The 19,723-nt window shown below is 44.1% G+C and overlaps 1 protein-coding gene across 1 annotated transcript in view; it reads right to left on the minus strand.

Moving 5' to 3' along the window:
* Window positions 1–1,584: 1,584 nt before the first annotated feature.
* Window positions 1,585–19,723, minus strand: part of LOC106604621 (ankyrin repeat domain-containing protein 50) — a 41,277-nt gene continuing 23,138 nt past the window's right edge. The window contains exons 4-5 of the mRNA XM_014199439.3: window positions 4,799–8,340; window positions 1,585–4,304 (exon numbers count right to left, since the gene is read on the minus strand). Coding sequence (XP_014054914.3) covers window positions 4,802–8,340 — 3,539 coding nt within the window. The 3' untranslated portion in view covers window positions 1,585–4,304; window positions 4,799–4,801. The remainder of the gene's footprint in view (window positions 4,305–4,798; window positions 8,341–19,723) is intronic.

The following is a 19,723-nucleotide window of genomic DNA, read 5'->3' on the forward strand; positions in this document are numbered from 1 at the left end:
TCATTTGAATGCAATATTACTCGAAATTGGTCTACGGAAAACAATTGTGCTCTGTTCAGAGGTTGTATTGTGGTGAGAATGCAAAAGGAGGAGAAACAGATGTGGACACTGGCAGAGTCCAAAAGACCCAAACATGGACACTCCTGATGATGTCATCACCAGGTGATTTGCTCATTAACACCCTGGTTGAATCCCCTTAACACATTCTATATGTGAGGACCTACAACAGAATGTCTTTATTACTGGCAGGGTGGAAATATCAAAGACCATGTCGCCCTTGTTTGTAGTTGGAAGCTCTGAAGTCCATAGAGCAAGATTAGTCTCTTTGTTTTGATGGGCTCAATTCTGTATTACAGAATAGCCTGAAAATTGCATCGAAGGCACTACTCCACCCCCCAACCCACAACAACAAAACCTATAGTAATTATATTTCTATATTCGAAACCACAAAATAACAAAATTTTCCTGTTCAGTCAATGCCTGGATGAAAAGGGTGCAACGATCGAAGTTACTTACTGTCAAAAGCATGATAACAGAAAAGAGAAATAACCATTATAATCGACAACCTATAAAAATAAACTGCTAATAACTCTGTTTTGATTACAAATGTTTGCTTCAATCGGTTTCAAATCAAGCATAATTTCAACACTTTATTTATTTGGAAGCAGAATAAACAGTTAATCGCCCTTGCAACATACGATACCATCCCTGTGATCAGACCTCTCACGTACCTCTTCCTATGTGGTGAACTGAGTGAACCAGAGCAGTGATGGAGCTTGGCACAGCCCTCTGTTCCACTTCAGTTTGATCCAAGTGCTGCGATGCATGCAATGTCCTGGTTAGGCCCTCCTCCGTCAACTGCACAGTGGGGAAAGATTGACAGTGTAGCCTGTGGTTATATAGCTTTAATAACAGGAAAATCAGAACCTATTCTTTATCTACCTTCTGCATTATGACCAAATGTCCACCCCACTGGGGGCTACTGAATCAGGCTTTTATTTGACTTCATCTATGCTCGGATAAGTTGGCTATAAATAATTATGGTTGCAATACAATCTTCAATTTGAGTCCGATATCCACTATGGAGACTCATTGAAAAATGGGAGTTGGATAAATTTCAGTGTCAATTTGTCAGTAAAAGACATTATCCAATGAATCAACAGATTACCTTTGTATGTTGCATCATATAGCTAACCTCACAGTAGAAAGCCATGTATTATTAATAGATAACACAATTGACACAAGGTTCATTGGGAAATGACTATCCCAGAACGTGACATACTTCTCGAGTGGATACAGTAATCAAATCAATCTGTGTGTATAAGTAGGCCTCGTGAGATTCAACGCATTAAGGCAGGCAACAATGACAAAACGGGAAATTATTTGACAAGAGATGAAATGGTTGCTCAATGCTTAGGGATGCATGTAATGGCCTTCAACATGTAAGGTTATCCAATAGGGAACAGACATGGCATAGTATGCATCTCTGTTAAGTGTCTGGTACAGTGGTTAACAGGATTAATTGAGAATATGGTGATAATTAAATTACAATAATGTAACAATAGAGAGTCTAACTTCCAGCAGTAAAGCAAATATGTTTATTAAGCACTTTAATATACATCAGAAAATTCGGCTTAATAGAGTACAGGAAATACGTTTTTTTAAATGAAAAGTTCAATGTACATGGTAAGCTATTTACAATCAAATTGTTTAGGGTCAATTCAAAACAATATTACAGACAACACAGGCAAGACAAATAATGACAGTTTGATAGATGGCGAAACAAGTTTGAATACTTGTCCAGAATTGATCCTAAAACGAGACCTTCCTTTATACCTTCATACTGTAGCACACCTTCAAGCTGTACTGGAGAGCGGAGGGCTTTGACTTGGGCTTATACCGTATGCGTTTGTGCATGCGACAGCTTTCCGTTTTTTTTCTTTTGGCACAAAATTGCTCACTGTTAACATTGTGAAAAGCCTGCAAAAATATGAGACGCAAATGCTCACACAGCTTCACATAGTCCATTAGAAACAGATGTTTCCAATCCGAAAGCACCACCTCCAGGACCCTCCCCCTCCCTTGCCAGCGGCGCTAGAGCTGGGGTAACTGATCTGCAGCCGCTCGGGCGAAGAAGAAAAAAGCAGTTTCAACTTTGGCATGATAAGCATACATTTCAAACAATGCCTAAATAACATCATATTACTGAAGTCTACTACTAGGTGAAGTCGTGACAAGTGAACCTTAAGCCTTTTTTGTGTCTTGCCCCAAAATATACTGCAATTATCAAAACATAGCCACACCACAATAGGGGAAACAAAGCTTGAATTTAGTTTCTTGCATTGCAGGTTATATATAGAATTCTGTCAACGAATGCATTCACCCTGGCTTAAGCTTGAGACCTTTGCATCAGCACCAAACCCTGTAGTTGACAGTATACTAATGGTTATTTTAATCAATTTAAATGCACACAAAAACAAATGAAAAGTCCCACAGGGACAAAATGAAATCACATTGGTTTAACGTTTTCAACGAACTCTCCCCCTTAGGTACTGTATCTGCAGTACTACAATACACATAGCAAAGAAAATAGTATTAGGATGATCAAAATGGAGTCCAAAATAACTGCAGGAATTTTTTGAACACAGCACCATGATAGAGCTTACAATACAAATGAAAGTGGCTTTTTCCTAAATAAATATGCTTGATTATACTTGTATAGCAAATTGCCTTAACTATTATCATATTACACACAACATAGTCTACATGACCAGAAGTATGTGGACACCTGCTTGTCGAACATTTCATTCCAAAATTATAGGCATTAATATTTCCCTTAAATGGAATTAAGAGGCCTAGCCTGAACCATTTTCTATTTAACGAGGCAAGTCAGTTAAGAACAAATTCTTATTTTCAATGACGGCCTAGGAACAGTGGGTTAACTCCCTTGTTCAGGGGCAGAACAGATTTTTACCTTGTCAGCTCTGCGATTTGATCTAGCAACCTTTCGGTTACAAGTCCAACACTCTAACCACTATGCCACCCCATGAAAAACAGCCCCAGATCATTATTCCTCCTCCACCAAACTTTAGTTGGCACTATGCATTGGGGCAGGTAGCGTTCTCCTGGCATCCACCAAACCCAGATTCTTCCGTCGGACTGCCAGATGTTGAAGCGTGATTCATCACTCCAGAGAACGCGTTTCCACTGCTGCAGAGTACAATGGCGGCGAGCTTTACACCACTCCAACCGACACTTGGCATTACGCATGGTGATCTTAGGCTTGTGTGCAGTTGCTCAGCCATGGAAACCCATTTCATGAAGCTCCCGAGGAGCACTTATTGTGCTGACATTGTTTCCAGAGGCAGTTTGGAACTCGGTAGTGAATGTTGCAACCGAGGACAGACGATTTTTATGCGCTTCAGCACTTGGTGGTCCTATTCGGAGCTTGTGTGGCCTACCACTTCAAGGCGTGCCGTTGTTGCTCCTAGACATTTCCACTTCACAATAATAGCACTTACAGTTGACCGGGGCAGCTCTAGCAGGGCTGAAATTTGCCGAACTGACTTGCTGGAAAGGTGGCATCATATGACTGTGCCATATTGAAAGTCACTGTGCTCTTCAGTAAGGCCATTCTACTGACAATGTTTGTCTATGGAGATTGTATTTCTGCGTGCTCGATTTTATACCCCTCAGAAGCAGGTGTGGCTGAAATAGCAGAATCCACTAATTTGAAGGGGTGTCCACATACTTTTCTTTATATATAGTATATGTTTAGCACACTGAACAAAGTTAACACCGATTATTTGGGGTTTTCAGAAAGAGAGAGTATCAATGCGTACAACATTATCCCATGTCATCGATTATCCTGATGTCCCTCTGATCAGATGCGATAATGTACTCAGCGGTAAATTGCTGTTGGTGTGTATGATTGCAGGACAAAAACAAAAATTATATATATGATCCTTTTGAACAATTAGTTTGAAACACATGAGCATAAACGGGAGACTGAACAAATGCATGTTTGTCATTCTCTTTTTAAAAAGTGCATACACTGCATAAATATCAATACATTAAATTAAATGATAGTGTGCATGATTACACTGAGAAGACTGTAACAGATGTAGGCACATTGAAGTATCAGTTCATGTAAGCCTTGTGCAGCGATCAACATTCTTCCCTTAGGTTTTCTGAGGTGTTCCACTTGAGAGTGGAAAACAATTCAATCGGTTCTTATGCGGATGAAAATAGTTGCTTTGGCACATTCCCTCCGATGTCTGCATGACGAATGGCATTCAAGACATCTGAAACGGTAATGAAAATGATTTGGGTTAGTGCTGAGTTGGAAAACATTGTAGTCTTCTTGGCCAGAAAAGGACATTCTTTGAAATGCATCAGTCATGTTAAAGTTTGTTTAAGTTCTACTAATGATAATAAAATATTGACAGGAAATTTCCATACAGTGTTTCCAGTAGTGGTGAGTGAGTCATTAGATTGTATTTTAATAACAACATACTGTATCAACAACGTGGCTATCAATCATACAAGTAATATACAGACATGTATACAGGGATTCTGATCTTCAGTCTACATCCCATCCCTGCATGTTGTTAACTTGTACTTCTATCTTCAAGATGTAATGAAACCATTTGAAATCATACTGAAAATAAAGCACGTCTGAATTGATCATCTACTTATTATATCCTTAATAAAACAACTGTTGAACCCCAGAAGAACTCTAGAGCCAGTGTTTAATGCTTAAAAAAAAGCATGACATCAGATTAGTTTGAACACTTACCAACTATAATGGAGTTTCCTTTTTGTAGTTAAACCCAGGGTCAGATCCTTCTATCTGCAGTTTCAAGACTTGTTTAAGGCTTAATTCAGTCTCCCCTATAGGGTAGTTCCCCAGAACGTCTTGGTGTCCTCTATTCTGTACAGTCCTATGGACAGAAACCCTCCCGAGGAAAACCTGATTGCCCTGAAGATGGTAGTTGGGGTTGGTCATAATGCCATTTCGCTTCTTCTCTGCAATGCTCTGCTGTTGGATGAATAACTGCTCTTGGGTTAGTCCCCCTTCTGGCTGGGTGGAGCCACCAACCATGATCTTGCAATGAGGATCTTGCACCGCAATGCTCGCTACAGACTTGTTGAGCGCAATCCTCTTATCAAACTGGGTCATCTCATATTCTAACACCTGACCCTGGGTTGAGCCAATGCTCTTGAGCCTTTTCTTGTCTCCAGAGCCCCCTTTGCTGTTGGATGTGGTATTTTTGGTCTTACTCCCTTTGGTCGACTTGAGACCTGGCTTAACCTGATCCCAGTCAAATTCACTTGGAGACCCCGGCTGATGTCCAATGGACTTGGTGGTGGAGGAAGGTGAGACGATGGATTGTCGGCTCCGACTGCGAGGCAGAGAGTGTTGCTGGATTTGCTCTGTGAAGGTCATTCCGTGGAAACTATCTATCGGCACAGTCTGTGCAGTAGCTGTGGACGAGGTGGTTCTCAGTGAGGAGTTCTTAGAACTTTTGAGGGAATTATTTGAGAGAGACAACTTCTGTCTGTCCACAGTAGAGTCAGGAGATTCCGAAGGGGAGCTGAAGGCGTGGACAGGACCGTTCTGTAAACCACGTCCACATGACTGCATATCTCCAGCTCCTGTGCTGCCAGAGCTGTTGGATTTGATTGTGAGGGAGTGCATTTTCCCAGATACAGAGAGTGGGATTTTCTGTTCCATAGTGTGTACTGGCGAAGGACTACAGCCATTAAGACTTGAGGCCCCATACTTCTCAAGAAGTTTGATGATCATTGAATGCCCCCCTTTTGCAGCCACTCGCATGGCTGTGCGTCCAAACTGGTCTGCGTGGTTGGGGTCAGCGCCATGCTCCAGAAGGATCTGCACTACATCTCTGTGCCCCTCTTGGGCAGCAATGCCAAGCGCTGTTGCCCCCTGATTACATGTATTATCCACGTGAGTGCCATTGTCAATCAAGAACTGCACAACGTTTGCGTGGCCTTGCCAAGCTGCTGACTGGAGGGCGGATCGCTTCTCGTTGTCACAAGAGTTCACGTCGGCATGATAGTTGATCAGCATCCTGACCATTTCTACATGCCCTTGCCAGCAGGACACGTGGAGGGCTGTCCTTCCCTCTGTGTCGCTGACTTCCACATTTGCCCCATTTTCCAGGAAGTACTCCGCCATTGCTAGCTGATTCTCAAGTGCCAATATGTATAATGTTGGGCGTCCGTCTGCATCTTTATAATCTATATCAGCACCATGACTCAGCAACAGTTCAACAATATCCCTGTGGCCTTCCAGTGCAGCCGCCCTGAGAGAATTCCTCCCATCGTAACCTCTCTGGTCGATGCAAGACTTGTTTTCCAGAAGAATGTGGACACAGTCGTAGTGGCCCTCTTGCGCAGACAATATCAGGGGTATTCGACCATCGTTATCCACCTCTGTGCATCGGGCACCTTGCTCAATGAGGGCATCGCATACTTGCCGGTGACCCTCGAATGAGGCCATGTGCAGTGGGGTCCAGCCGGAGTCATCTCTGTGATTTTCATCCAGCCCTCTGTCCAGCAGAGTTCGGACCACCTCTACATTCCCTTGAGCAGACGCTATGCTCAGAACAGTTCTTCCTTCACTGTCGATGCTGTCTACAGCTGCACCCCAGAAAAGCAGGGTATTGACAACAGAGGCATGGCCCATGGATGCTGCTGCAAGAAGAGGCGTTCGGCCATTGTTGTCAGTGTGATCCACATCAGCTCCACCTTCCAGCAGCAGATCAACTACGTCCACATGTCCTTCATAGGCAGCCACAAGAAGGGGTGTCATGCAGTCTTTATCGCAGTGGTCGACCTCTGCACCCCTGTCAATGAGGAGGCTTACGACAGAGGCATGACCTTTACTGGCAGGCACACAGAGAGCAGCAACTGAGAGGGCTGTCCTTCCGTCCGCATCTTCATGGTTCACCTCTGCCCCGTGTTCCAAGAGGTGCTCTACGATTTCTCTGTGCCCCATGTATGCCGCTGCAATGAGAGCCGTCCTTCCTTCATTGTCTGCTTTGTTGACTTCTGCCCCGTGTTGGAGGAGGTTCAGCACGATGTCTTCATGGCCTCCCCAAGCTGCGGCTCTCAAGGCGGTTCTGCTGTCGGCATCAGCACAGTCAACTTTGGCACCGGCGTAGAGGAGAGCAGACACCACCTCTGAATGCCCACCCCAGGCTGCAGACCTAAGGGCGGTCCACCCATCATGGTCTGTGTGATTGATGTTTGCCTCACAGCCAATGAGGCAGTTGACCACCTTAGTGTGCCCTTGTCTTGCAGCAAGAGTAAGTGCCGTTTGTCCATGGCTGTCCTCCAGCTCCATGTTGGCTCTTCTGGATATGAGAAAGTTCACCACATCCAGGTTTCCACTGTACGCAGCATTGGCCAGCAAAGTTCTGCCACTAGAGTCACATTGGTTCACAGAGGCCCCATTCTCTAGCAATGTCCGAATGGAATCCTCTCTCTCCAATGCCTGCTGCACTATGCAGGAGGCATGGTCGTCCTCGTTGTTGACATGAGCTCCAGCTTTGACCAGAAGCTGCAGCACCTCCTGTTCTTTAGGTATGGAGGTGGAAAGAGAGTCTTTAGTGGGTGTGCCATTCCACACCATCCAAAGAGCCAGGTTGAAAGAGTCTATCTGCATGTTGGATTTGATCAGATGCAGGGCAAACTCCTGCACCTCCAGCGGTTTGAGCTGCTTGGCCCTGCAAGTGTAACTCATTGCCATCATTCTATGTCCCTCCGCTTCATTACACAAGTACTTTTGGGTACAATGCTTAACATCCAGGAGCCACTCGGCAAAACTGTAGTGAAAGAGGATCTTAGTACTTCTGAGGCCATCGATCAACAACTTGGAGAGGATATCCATCTTCTTCTGAAAGTCCTCCATGGTGAGGGCCATGTTTTTGGTCCAGACAGCATAGTAAAGCTCCTTGACAGTAAGCGGCCTGCAGGTTGCGAGGATCACGTTAAGGATGGGCTGGACTTTGGCAAACTGCTTCCGGACAAACAGCCTTTGGCAGAGCCACAAGTAGAGCCCATTGAGCGTGCCCGGGATGTCGCGGATCTCTCGCAGCATGATGAAGTTCTCCACCACCCCATCCAGCACTCGCTCCAGGTACAGGAAGCAGCCGCTGCTTTTGATGTGCAGCTGGTTGAGCATCTCGGCCGTCTCCTTGGTAAGATGATGGCGAAGGGCCTCCTCCTGGTCGAGCCTGTGGAGGATGTACTGCTGCACGTCCTTGACGATGTAGGCTTTGCGAAGGTCATCCAGGCTGATTTTACGGAATCCTAGAAAATAGAAGAAAAAAAACTATTAGTTCACCACCAACTTTAATTTCCACCAACTTCTTCCCAAACATTTCCAATATTAATATGGCAGTGTTACAGTATATCAGAGTAATACAGAGCGGGTATAATTAGTCTTTCTGTAATGTGTGTCGTATAGAGGAGACCAAGATGTGGCGTGTTGAGTGCTCATGATTATTCTTTATTGAAAACTAAACACTTTTACAAAGAAATAAAACGACAGCAAACAGTTCCGTCAGGCAACAGACAACCAAAACGGAAAACAATTACCCACCAACACAATAGAAAAAAACCCAACTTAAATATGATCTCCAATTAGAGGCAACGTGGACCAGCTGCCTCCAATTGGTGATCAACCCAAAATAAACCAACATAGAAATAGAAACCTAGAATAAACATAGAAATAGAAAACCACCCAAAAACACCCTGACCTACTCTAACCTAGAATAAACATAGAAATAGAAAACCACCCCAAAACACCCTGACCTACTCTACTATAGAAAATGACATATTACTAGGGTCAGGACGTGACACTTTCCACTGAATTTCAGCACTCATACGAAGACAAGTAATGCATTTTCCCATGGTGACCCTAAATTCTCAGAAAGACATCTGACCTTCAGAATATAGTCACTCTATTTTCCCATTGATCTTTTACCTTTGAAAAATTCTATTACGTCAAGCTTTCATTTCCTAAAGCAGAGACTAATTAGTGGTAAAGCCATGTTAAAATAAAACCTTTCAAAGGAATTGAGAGCGTGACCCTGGTCTCTGGCAGAGTAATCAGTTCAGCATCAGTATGGCAGATCTTTTGTGAAGGACTGTGGAAAACAAAGCTGCTGTAATTGATGCTCTAAAGGGGTATTTGATGCAGAAGGCCTTTGATTATCCTAAGAAAACACAATGCATTATCATTCCAATACATTTAACCAAAGACATATCAATAGGATTGTAAAATATACTACACAATAATATAAAATACAACATGCAACAATTTCAAAGATTTTACTGACTTGCAATTGATAAGGAAATCAGTCAAAAGTTCATTAGCCCCTAACCTATGGATTTCACATGACTGGGAATACATACATACATACATACATACATATATATATATATATATATATATAAATAAAGGTATTTGTGTTGGCCACAGATACCTTAAAAAAGTAGGGGCTTGGATCAGAAAACCAGTCAGTATCTGGTGTGACCACTATTTGCCTCATGCAGCGCGACACATAGAGTTGATCAGGCTGTTGATTGTGGCCTGTGGAATGTTGTCCTAGTCCTCTTCAATGGCTGTGTGAAGTTGGTGGATATTGGCGGAAATCATGCTGAAACATGAGGTGATGGAAGAATGGCACAACGATGAGCCTCAGGATCTCATCACGGTAGCTCTGCGAATTCAAATTGCCATCGTGTTCGTAGCTTATGTCTGTCCATACCAAAACCCCACCGCCACCATGGGGCACTCTGTTCACAATGTTGACATCAGCAAACGGCTCTCCCACACAACGCCATACATGTGCCAAACAAGGGCACTCCGTTCATCCACCTCTGGCCTGCTCGCCTCCCTACCTCTGAGGAAGCACAGTTCCCGCTCAGCCCAGTCAAAACTGTTCGCTGCTCTGGCACCCCAATGGTGGAACAAGCTCCCTCACGACGCCAGGACAGCGGAGTCAATCACCACCTTCCGGAGACACCTGAAACCCCACCTCTTCAAGGAATACCTGGGATAGGATAAAGTAATCCTTCTAACCCCCCCCATAAAAGATTTAGATGCACTATTGTAAAGTGGTTGTTCCACTGGATATTATAGGTGAATGCACCAATTTGTAAGTCGCTCTGGATAAGAGCGTCTGCTAAATGACTAAAATGTAAATGTAAATGTGGTGTGCGGTTGTGAGGCTGGTTGGATGCACTGCCAAATTCTCTAAAACAATGTTGGAGGTGGCTTATGGTAGAGAAAGTAACATTAAATTCTCTGGCAACATCACTGCTGGACATTCCTGCAGTCAGCATGCCAATTGCACACTCCCTCAAAACTTGAGACATCTGTGGCATTATGTTGTGTGACAAAACTGCACATTTTAGAGTGGCCTTTATTGTCCCCAGCACAAGGTGTACCTGTGTAATGATCATGCTTTTTAACTAGCTTCTTGATATGCCACACCTGTCAGGTGGATGGATTATCTTGGCAAAGGAGAAATGCTCACTAACAGGGATGTAAATTAATTTGTGCGCAAAATTTGCGAGAAATACGATTACTGTGCGTACAGAACATTTCTGGGATCTTCTATTTCAGCTCATGAATCATGGGACCAACACTTTGTATGTTGTGTTTCTATTTTTGTTCAGTGTAAGTAGTTTTGGAAAATAAAGCACGCAAGAAAGACTCTCATACAATACACATCAAAATCCTTAAAGCTCAGGGCCCAACTAATTCCTTAAAATGATCTCTCCTCACATACCACAGAAACATGCATTGAGACCTGTACTGTAATATATTTGAGAAAAAAGCCACAAAGTAGGTAACACCTGGGAGCCATTTCCAGTTTATAGTACAGCGATGGCCATAAGACAACTATATTGCTTCACTCATTAACAGACTACATGCACAGACCAGACTTTTAGAAAGAAATCACCATGGGTCTTAATGAATGACCTCACTAATGTGCAGTAGCAATCCTTTCCCAGATAGGGAAAAATTGCTCCATGCCAGACTGCTAACAGACATGTAGGGGGAAACTTCCTTCATGTTGAAGCAGTTAGCTCAGGCTACACACCCAAGGGCAGGGGAAGCATTTCCGCATAGATTTATTTACGGTTCCCATGGTCTCAGGCCTTCTGGGGCAGAGGGGAAACAGGAGACTCGTTCAATGTTGACATATTTCTCAATTCTAAACGAGCCTCCTGCTGTGGGAAACGGGTGTTAAATTCCTTTCTTTTATCTAATTGTCTAGATCATCAAAAACAAGCCGCCTCTAAATGTTTCCTGAAGAAATGGGCTCATTTCCTGCTGCCTGGGTTAGGGTAACCGGGTTAATTAAATCAAGGTACCTTAAACACACCCACATGATAAATAAAACAAACATTACAAAGTAAGCATCTGAGAGGATTCTAGACAGAGACTAATGACAACATTTAGAGACAATTAACATGCTCAGAATCAATCAGTGCCATTAATACTACAAACTGAGTTGGTTTGATTGTCAGCGCACATGTATCAAAAAGCCTGTGGCATTGTTCCCTCCATTAATAATTCTATGCAGAAAGAAGACTATGAAACCTTATCCCACACAGGGGCAATGGAGCCACACATGTAGGTACATGAGGCACACCCCTCTAATCATTGTCATTGTAGCTTTCGATACATGAACCTGGCAGTACTCATACATGTGCGATAAACCAATCCTTGAAGAATAGAAAATGTTTCATGCAAGTTACGGCTAATTATGTTCTAGATTATAAAATGCCATTCCTAATAATTACAAACGGCTATCTGTGGTATATTACCATTTCATGCTATAACGGAAACGACAAAAAACAATGCAGCTAATCTGTCCTACTTAATGTAGTCACTAATAACAGAGTACAGTAGGATCACCATAATATTACTTAGAACCCAATGACCCAAAGCCTCTGTGTGTCAGTCAATGTTTTTAGCAACAGAGTATTTTCCACTGCCTCTCCCAGGCCCTGTGGCCTCCTGCTCCACCTCAGTCTCATTCTCCGCTAAGCATTCGGGATCCCTCCAACGGAGACAGGAAACCCACTGCCCGAGAGGAGGAAGAGGCCATTAAGAGGGGGGACTGAACGATATCTACGACAGATTACCTAAAAGTCAATTTTAGCCAGCCGGGAGCCTTTGCCTGAGCATGTTGTCTTTTAAAAAGGTTGTCTCAATGTTCGATTTAGACATGTGTAACCTGCCATCAGAGTATCAGTGAATCAGACTGCACTGCATAGCAAATTGTAGCAGTTATTTCTTTCTCTAGACAATGATTAACAACAAATACACTCCTTCTCTCCTACAGTTGAGACTACTGTCCTCCCCCAGTTCCTACATAGTTGTTCACATGTACATCATGAACACTGGTGATGTGGAAAAGTCAAGAGGAGGAAAAGAGAGGGAGCAAGTTAACCACAGCCATCTTGAAATAGAGCATTATCCCTGAAAACATTTCCAGAGGCCCAGAGAAAGGAAAAGAAAGAAATGAACAAGTATGGGCCCCCTGTCTGAACACACCAGAAGTCTTTTAATTAAATTACTAGAAATGGAGGAATCTGACCTACAATTCCCACTTGAGTCACAGACATCACTTCATATGGCCTGAAACTCTGCTGTGCAGTCATGGCAATATCATTGTTCTTCTCGTGTGGCACAGATGAACACAAGAGGAAGTTGAGGCAACAACTTCGGCTCATCGCAGTAGCAGATGTAGTCACTAGCTACACAATTAACTGCTATCAGAGGTCTGCATGACTCATGCTGCACAGGCCTTTCAAGAAGCGTGTTTTCTTTTAACTGCAGGCAAGGACATGATGCCAGGCCTTGAAACTTTCCAGGTCAACTGGACCACAGTCAATTGTAACTGGGGGGCTGCAACAGCACGAGCATGGATGGCAGGGGTCTGAACAGAGAGGGACAGCTAACCAACCAACAACTGACGCATTCATCAGGCCAGGGATGCAGTGCCGAGTACAGGCCTCTGAGCCAGCTGCTGCTCGTTACGGAACTGGATAGTAGCCACGAGAGACACAGCCCAATACAAAATGAGGAACCGTTGTCAGATTACAAATGAGGTAGGGTGTGTGTGTACAGAGTGGGGGGGGGTGGTTACAGGTTCTGACCCATGGTCCTGGTTCTGACCGACAGCGTCTCAAATTTGTCACGTTCTTCGCGTGCCACCATATTAAGTCATAAGATCCAAAAGGTAAACAGAAACCCTAGCTCCTCTCCTCTAGCCTGCCGTAAACCCCCCCACCCCCCCACTCGACAAACGCCTGTCCAACAGCTGCAGAGGTCTTGGCTCCAACACCGAAAACGGCAGCCTCCCAAACACAAGTATGTGGGACGAGACTCTGCTCAAACCGTCTGTAGAAAAATAAGTCTTAAAAGCTTCAGTTGCCTTTTCATTTTGAAAAATGTTTGCTGCACGCTCTAACACTGATTACATGAGACAAATGTTAGTGAACTGTGGAAAGATGCCATAGTCTATTTGTTATTGAGAAATGTAGATGGAAGATGGTATTTATGAAAGTCTCATTTAAAAGAAGTAAGAAACGAAAACTGTAACTGTACTCAAGTTTAGTTGTTGGGAGAAATATAACTATGTAAATTATTTCTGTGCAATTTTTGTCCTTACGCGGCATCCTGACATGAGAAGCAGAACTAAACGTGCCACTGGAAACGACCACATAAATATTCAAACAATTAATTTGCAGAGAGTAATCCTGGTGGCACAAGCATGAACGGGTCTTGTCCGAACGTGCCCTCTCCTGAATTTCAAAACGGGAGAGGAGACCTTCCAGTTAGACCTGTTGTGGTAACTGAGTGGACTGGGGCACACTGAAAGGTATACACTTAAGGCCCTTTAGTACCGCCTAGTATTACAGTCTACAATCTAATGGTCCCATCAAGCCACCTGCATGAAAACGCATCACACGCTGCAGGAATACATCTATCAAAGATGATTTATGTGAAACACTGCAGAGCCTGCAGACTGATTAGGGGAGATATCCAGCCAATGAAACGCTGTGTTGTATTCCAGAGATACTACAGGATAGTGGTATGAGATGAATGCATAAGGCAGCACACCTGGGTGGCTATGCTCAGCTTTAGTCTTTGACCCACAACGGGTCACTATATCTACAGCTGGATTGACATGAAGCCTCCTTTTTACATGCAGCTGCACCAGTGACTAGCCTTTTTCTCCAGATGACATTTGAAAGCCTGCATTAAACTGATGGAGATACTATGTTTCACAACTAGGGCAGCCATTTATCCTTACCACATCACCTAACCAGTAAAGAATAGTTACTAGAAAGAACAGTATTGTTTTGGTAACATCTTGCCATGGTTCAACTCTTAATGACCTAATTCATTTATATATGTTTTAATGTATTGTCATTAGCAGACTCTTGTCTAGAGTGACTTACAGGAGCAATTAGGGTTAAGTGTCTTGCTCAAGGGCACGTCTACAGATTTTTCACCGAGTCGGCTCGGGGATTCGCGCCAGCGACCTTACTGGCCCAATTCTCTTAACCGCTAGGCTACCTTCAGCCCTTTTTGACCCACTCTTTATGATTTTCAATTTTCGGCACAGAGTAACGTGTCCAGCCTTGGATGCCAATCATGTTTTATTTGCCGTCACTTCAAATAAACCTCTATCTGCTATCGGTGTGCAGCAGAGAGTCTGGAACCATTTTGTTCAGCATGTCCACGCACCAGATTTAAAGCTCAGCCCATGGAATGTTCACAGAGCGCGCTGTAAAATCAGGTACTTGCAAAGTTATTCTTGGCATGAGAGTCGGAGTCAGTCTGGCATACCACCCTGTCTTTAGCACACTTTACCCCCCGTTGCAAGGCGAACCATTGGCTTGCCAGAAATTATAGGGCATTTATTTTCCTGAAATCAAATTAAGACCTAATTAAAGATCCCTGTATCGAAACGAGAACCGACATGCCTATACAGAAACCTAAAGAGAATACTGATCTTGTTATATGAAACCGGGATTGTTGGCAGGGCCATGCTGCATACCAAAAGGCCATCACCTAGAAGGCAAAGAGACAGAGTTCTTCAACCGTGTCTTGAGTCATGTTTCTGCGGTGCAGCACCAAAGGTCTCATAGATACACAGACACAGAAGACCTGTAATTTACTTGGCTGTCAGACTGCTCGTGGTAAATACAGCATTCAGGGGGATTATGGTTGTCTTCAGCACAGCCAAGTAGCGCTCAACACGCAGACCCAGAGACTAACCAGCATATAGGAATACAAACCTGATGCACAATCTGTAAACACCAACTCAGCAACTATGATGTTAGTAGATAACCATAATTAGATATAGGTTATATTTAACAATTTGATTGCCTCAAAAGGTATTAGATCAAAAGGTATTAAATCAAACATATCGAAATAACCATAGAACAACCAAATACTATAATTTTAAGGATATTTTAGTCCGTTGAGGCAATGCATTCTGTAAGCAATACCTTCCTGACAAATCAGTGGCCCACATATCTAGCACAAAGTTATTTGAATGGTCACTTCCACTGACATCCCTCCCATTTCTAATGATTTTACATCACCCGTACTATGTCCACGCTTTCTACATCTATGACAATATGTCATGACAGTGGAGCCTGCTGGTTAATGATAGGCCATCCAAACACCATCTTCATCCCTCTTTGGGGAGCATTCCTCTCCTGGTGTCGAATAAATTAACAGTCCTCGATGCTTTACATCCATATTTGTGTTGTCAGCAGGCCAGAATATAGTGAGGCCTCTCCATTTGCACAAAAAAGAAGAAAACAACTCCCAGGATGGAGACGTTTGAGTGCTTTGACTTTCTTTCGGAGGGGCCCTATGCTCTGCGGCCCCTCGTAACCAAGCTTGGGTCTGCAGACAAGGGCTGGTCTGATAGCTAAGGTGGGGGCAGGAGAGGCCTGCTATTTTCATTTCTGGTCAGTGGTGGTAAATCAGGCCTGTCACCTGGCTTTGGTGCAAAGAATGGTCCATTCACAGCCGGAGCAGAGGAGGAGGCACAGCTCCTCACCAGGGTGGACTACAGCTCCTCACCAGGGTGGACTGCAGCTCCTCACCAGGGTGGACTACAGCTCCTCACCAGGGTGGACTGCAGCTCCTCACCAGGGTGGACTACAGCTCCTCACCAGGGTGGACTACAGCTCCTCACCAGGGTGGACTACAGCTCCTCACCAGGGTGGACTACAGCTCCTCACCAGGGTGGACTACAGCTCCTCACCAGGGTGGACTGCAGCTCCTCACCAGGGTGGACTGCAGCTCCTCACCAGGGTGGACTACAGCTCCTCACCAGGGTGGACTGCAGCTCCTCACCAGGGTGGACTGCAGCTCCTCACTAGGGTGGACTGCAGCTCCTCACTAGGGTGGACTGCAGCTCCTCATCAGGGTGGACTGCAGCTCCTCACTAGGGTGGACTACAGCTCCTCACTAGGGTGGACTACAGCTCCTCACCAGGGTGGACTGCAGCTCCTCACCAGGGTGGACTGCAGCTCCTCACCAGGGTGGACTACAGCTCCTCACCAGGGTGGACTACAGCTCCTCACCAGGGTGGACTGCAGCTCCTCACCAGGGTGAACTGCAGCTCCTCACTAGGGTGGACTGCAGCTCCTCACTAGGGTGGACTACTCTCTCTCTCTGAAGAGACGTGAGAAGGAAACAAAAGCTGCTGACAAAACCACCGTTTCAGAGAACGGACGCAGCGTAAATGGTGACACACAAGCGTGGGGGGAGTAACAGGTATGTATGTGGTAGACATTAGTTATGGGAAAGATTTGTGCTCAATAGCCCAATGGATAAATGTTGTCTCGATAAAGAAATGAACAAGTGAAACATTATTTCCCTGTGGAGGGCAGAAGAATGTCCCCTGGAAGGGTTTAGGCTTCCAGCCACTATTCCTGGGTGAAAACTGAAATATGCCCGACTTAAAATCCTGTTGCTATACATGGCCAAAAAGAGAATACCATACTGTGTGTGTCAGCCAATACTGCACTGAAAACTTTATTGGGCAGATGGTATCCATCACTACAGTTCTACTGTACTCTGACAGGGAGACAAGACAGGGCTTCATCATGCATTCTGAATGAGTTTTCACATAATTAGTCAGTCATTTTCAGTCAAGACTACAATGTTTCGCTGTCCGCTGTTTACAAAGAGTGCAGGGCAAACATAGTAAGGCAATCAGACAGTCCGGGAAGAAGCTCTTTCAGCTTAAATCCTGATCATGTTAACCTTCAAGACAAATCTGAGAGAGAGAGAAACTTCCCCCAAAAATATTTGGAGATAAAATGAGTCGATTTCCATGTCAACACTTTTAGGGATACCATCCAAAATATTCTCAAGGATCATTTGAGCTGAATGGTGGCCTACCCAATGACCTTTTGGTCAGAAGTCGTTCTCCAAACTCAATCTTCACTATATTCATGCGACCGCAAAGTTCCCACAACCACAAGAACAGCGTGTACTGGGCTACAAACACCTACTCCACTCAGGATAAAAGTGTTATTTTCAATAGGCGCATGCGGTCGCCTTGCAGAGAACGTGACGCTGCACTCTGGCAGGGCTCTGCCAACACAAACTGGCCTCGTAAACAATACAGAGGACTATTTTTAGTGTACGCTTGGACTCAATTTGATACCCTAAGTCTTGTGGTCTATTTTCATCAAGCATCAATTGTGAGTATTCGCACAGCGGTTAAAATAAGTGGGTGTGTCTAATGGAAGATCAAGTAAGCGTGCATGTGTGTGGGAGGCTGCAGAGCTGAACGGTTGCTGGATGGTGTGGAAAACACAGGACACTGAACACAGACTAAACCAAAACGGATGGCTTGACTACGTCAAGAAACTCTGAATTTTGCATTCTGTGAATGCTAAACCTATTACTCAGAAGCACAAGCCACTTTATCGGGTGTGTAGACTTTTGATTCTGTGACTGATACAACAGCTAGCAGCATTTCAAAAGACATGTTGACATGTTCATTTTCCATCTGCAACAGACAGGTAAAACGTATCTCGCTGTTTTAATGATTCTGTCTGGCGTTTAAAGTGACAGTAGGATATGACATGGGCTTGGCCCTTATCAAAGAGACAACTAAAGGGATAGAGAGGAGGGGAGTCAAACAGAAAACACAAGAGATAACTGTTGTTTGTCGGATTGTGTTCCATGGTGAATCTTCCTCTCAATAAAACCATATCAAAACAACCAAAAGACAGGGCTGTCTGTTTAAGCACAGAGAAGCCTGTAAGTAAAAATACCAGGAATCATTAATATCACTATTAATTATCAGGAAGCAATTTCCTGATAATGCTTCCTGATAAGGATTATCATGTGGGATTTACATTGGTGGCATATGCCAGCGGTAATTCCATCCCCAACAATTGATGTCTCATGAAATCCACAAATACGGATCTACGGTTGGGGGCAATCAAATTTCTGATAGGTTTCCGCTCATGATGAATGGAATAACCGAAACGTTTAAAGTCGTATGCAAATCAGACAAAGTATTCCATTCATGTCAATGTGTGCAATGCATCTGTGTGTTCTGTGGGCTAAGGACAGTACGGAAAGGAGACATGACAGAGCTATGATTCATCGGCCGCTATGTTCGGTTAGATCAATACTGTTAGGCAGGGGGTTCCAGGTCACTGGTGTAATGGGAACTGAATGCCTCTGCAGACCTTCCAGCAACTGTTACGTTTGATTATCTAGATGCAATGCTTACATTTCAATTTCATATCTATTTTATGTCCATCGGAATTGGCATGGCTGGTCCACACAAGGGTCAAAATATTGATTTAAGAATCCTCTCTCAAATTCCTGCTCATGTTGTCGACGTACAAAACAAAACCCTGCCATAGAAGAGCTTCAGGCAGGCTTCCAAAACCCTATCCTTTCATGATTCCAAAAGTCCTTGACTGTGCTCAAAAAAACGTGTTTTCAAACAGCGCATGTAAATACGATTGAATCTCTCTAGACATTTCCTGAGTTGTTTGCCCATCTTATTAACATTTGCAGTTATGTGGCAGAATATGAATCAGTACATCGTCTTGTTCAAAACTGCCAGCTTCCCTGCGTTAACCCTGCCCACAGCCAGTAATACCTAAACTAGCATAGCATAGGAATTCTATTCAGCAGAAAGCCTAATTGCATTTGGCAACCACTTTCTGAATAGAGCACAGAATAAACAGGGCTGTTTTAAATCGGGTTTTACATGATGTTTCAAACAGCAACAGGAGGGCATCCGAATCCCCCACATGTTGTGTTTGGAGAGCTGAAGGGGACACAGCAGTGCACTGCGGCAGGTATTACACCCACACTCTCTTACTGGTTCGATTAATGTTACGCCAGCCTCTCTGCTCATCACCCAATAGTGGGCTGGTATTCTGACAGCTCGATAACGGCCGCTAGTTCGGCTTGTCATGGCACATAGAGCAGTAGTCGTTTTCACAAGACACCGTGATATTTAAGCGTTCTGTGGCAGGACCTAATCTTTTTAGCATTCATGATGTTAAAATCTATATGGAATTAGCTTTCGCTGAGCCAACGTGGCTGGAAGCACAGCATGACATGTGCTTTGTTTAATAGCTGCCGAAAAGGCTGACA

This window comes from Salmo salar, chromosome 05 (genome assembly GCF_965601325.2).
Source record: "Salmo salar chromosome 05, fSalSal1, whole genome shotgun sequence".
In the NCBI taxonomy this organism is placed as follows: domain Eukaryota; kingdom Metazoa; phylum Chordata; class Actinopteri; order Salmoniformes; family Salmonidae; genus Salmo; species Salmo salar.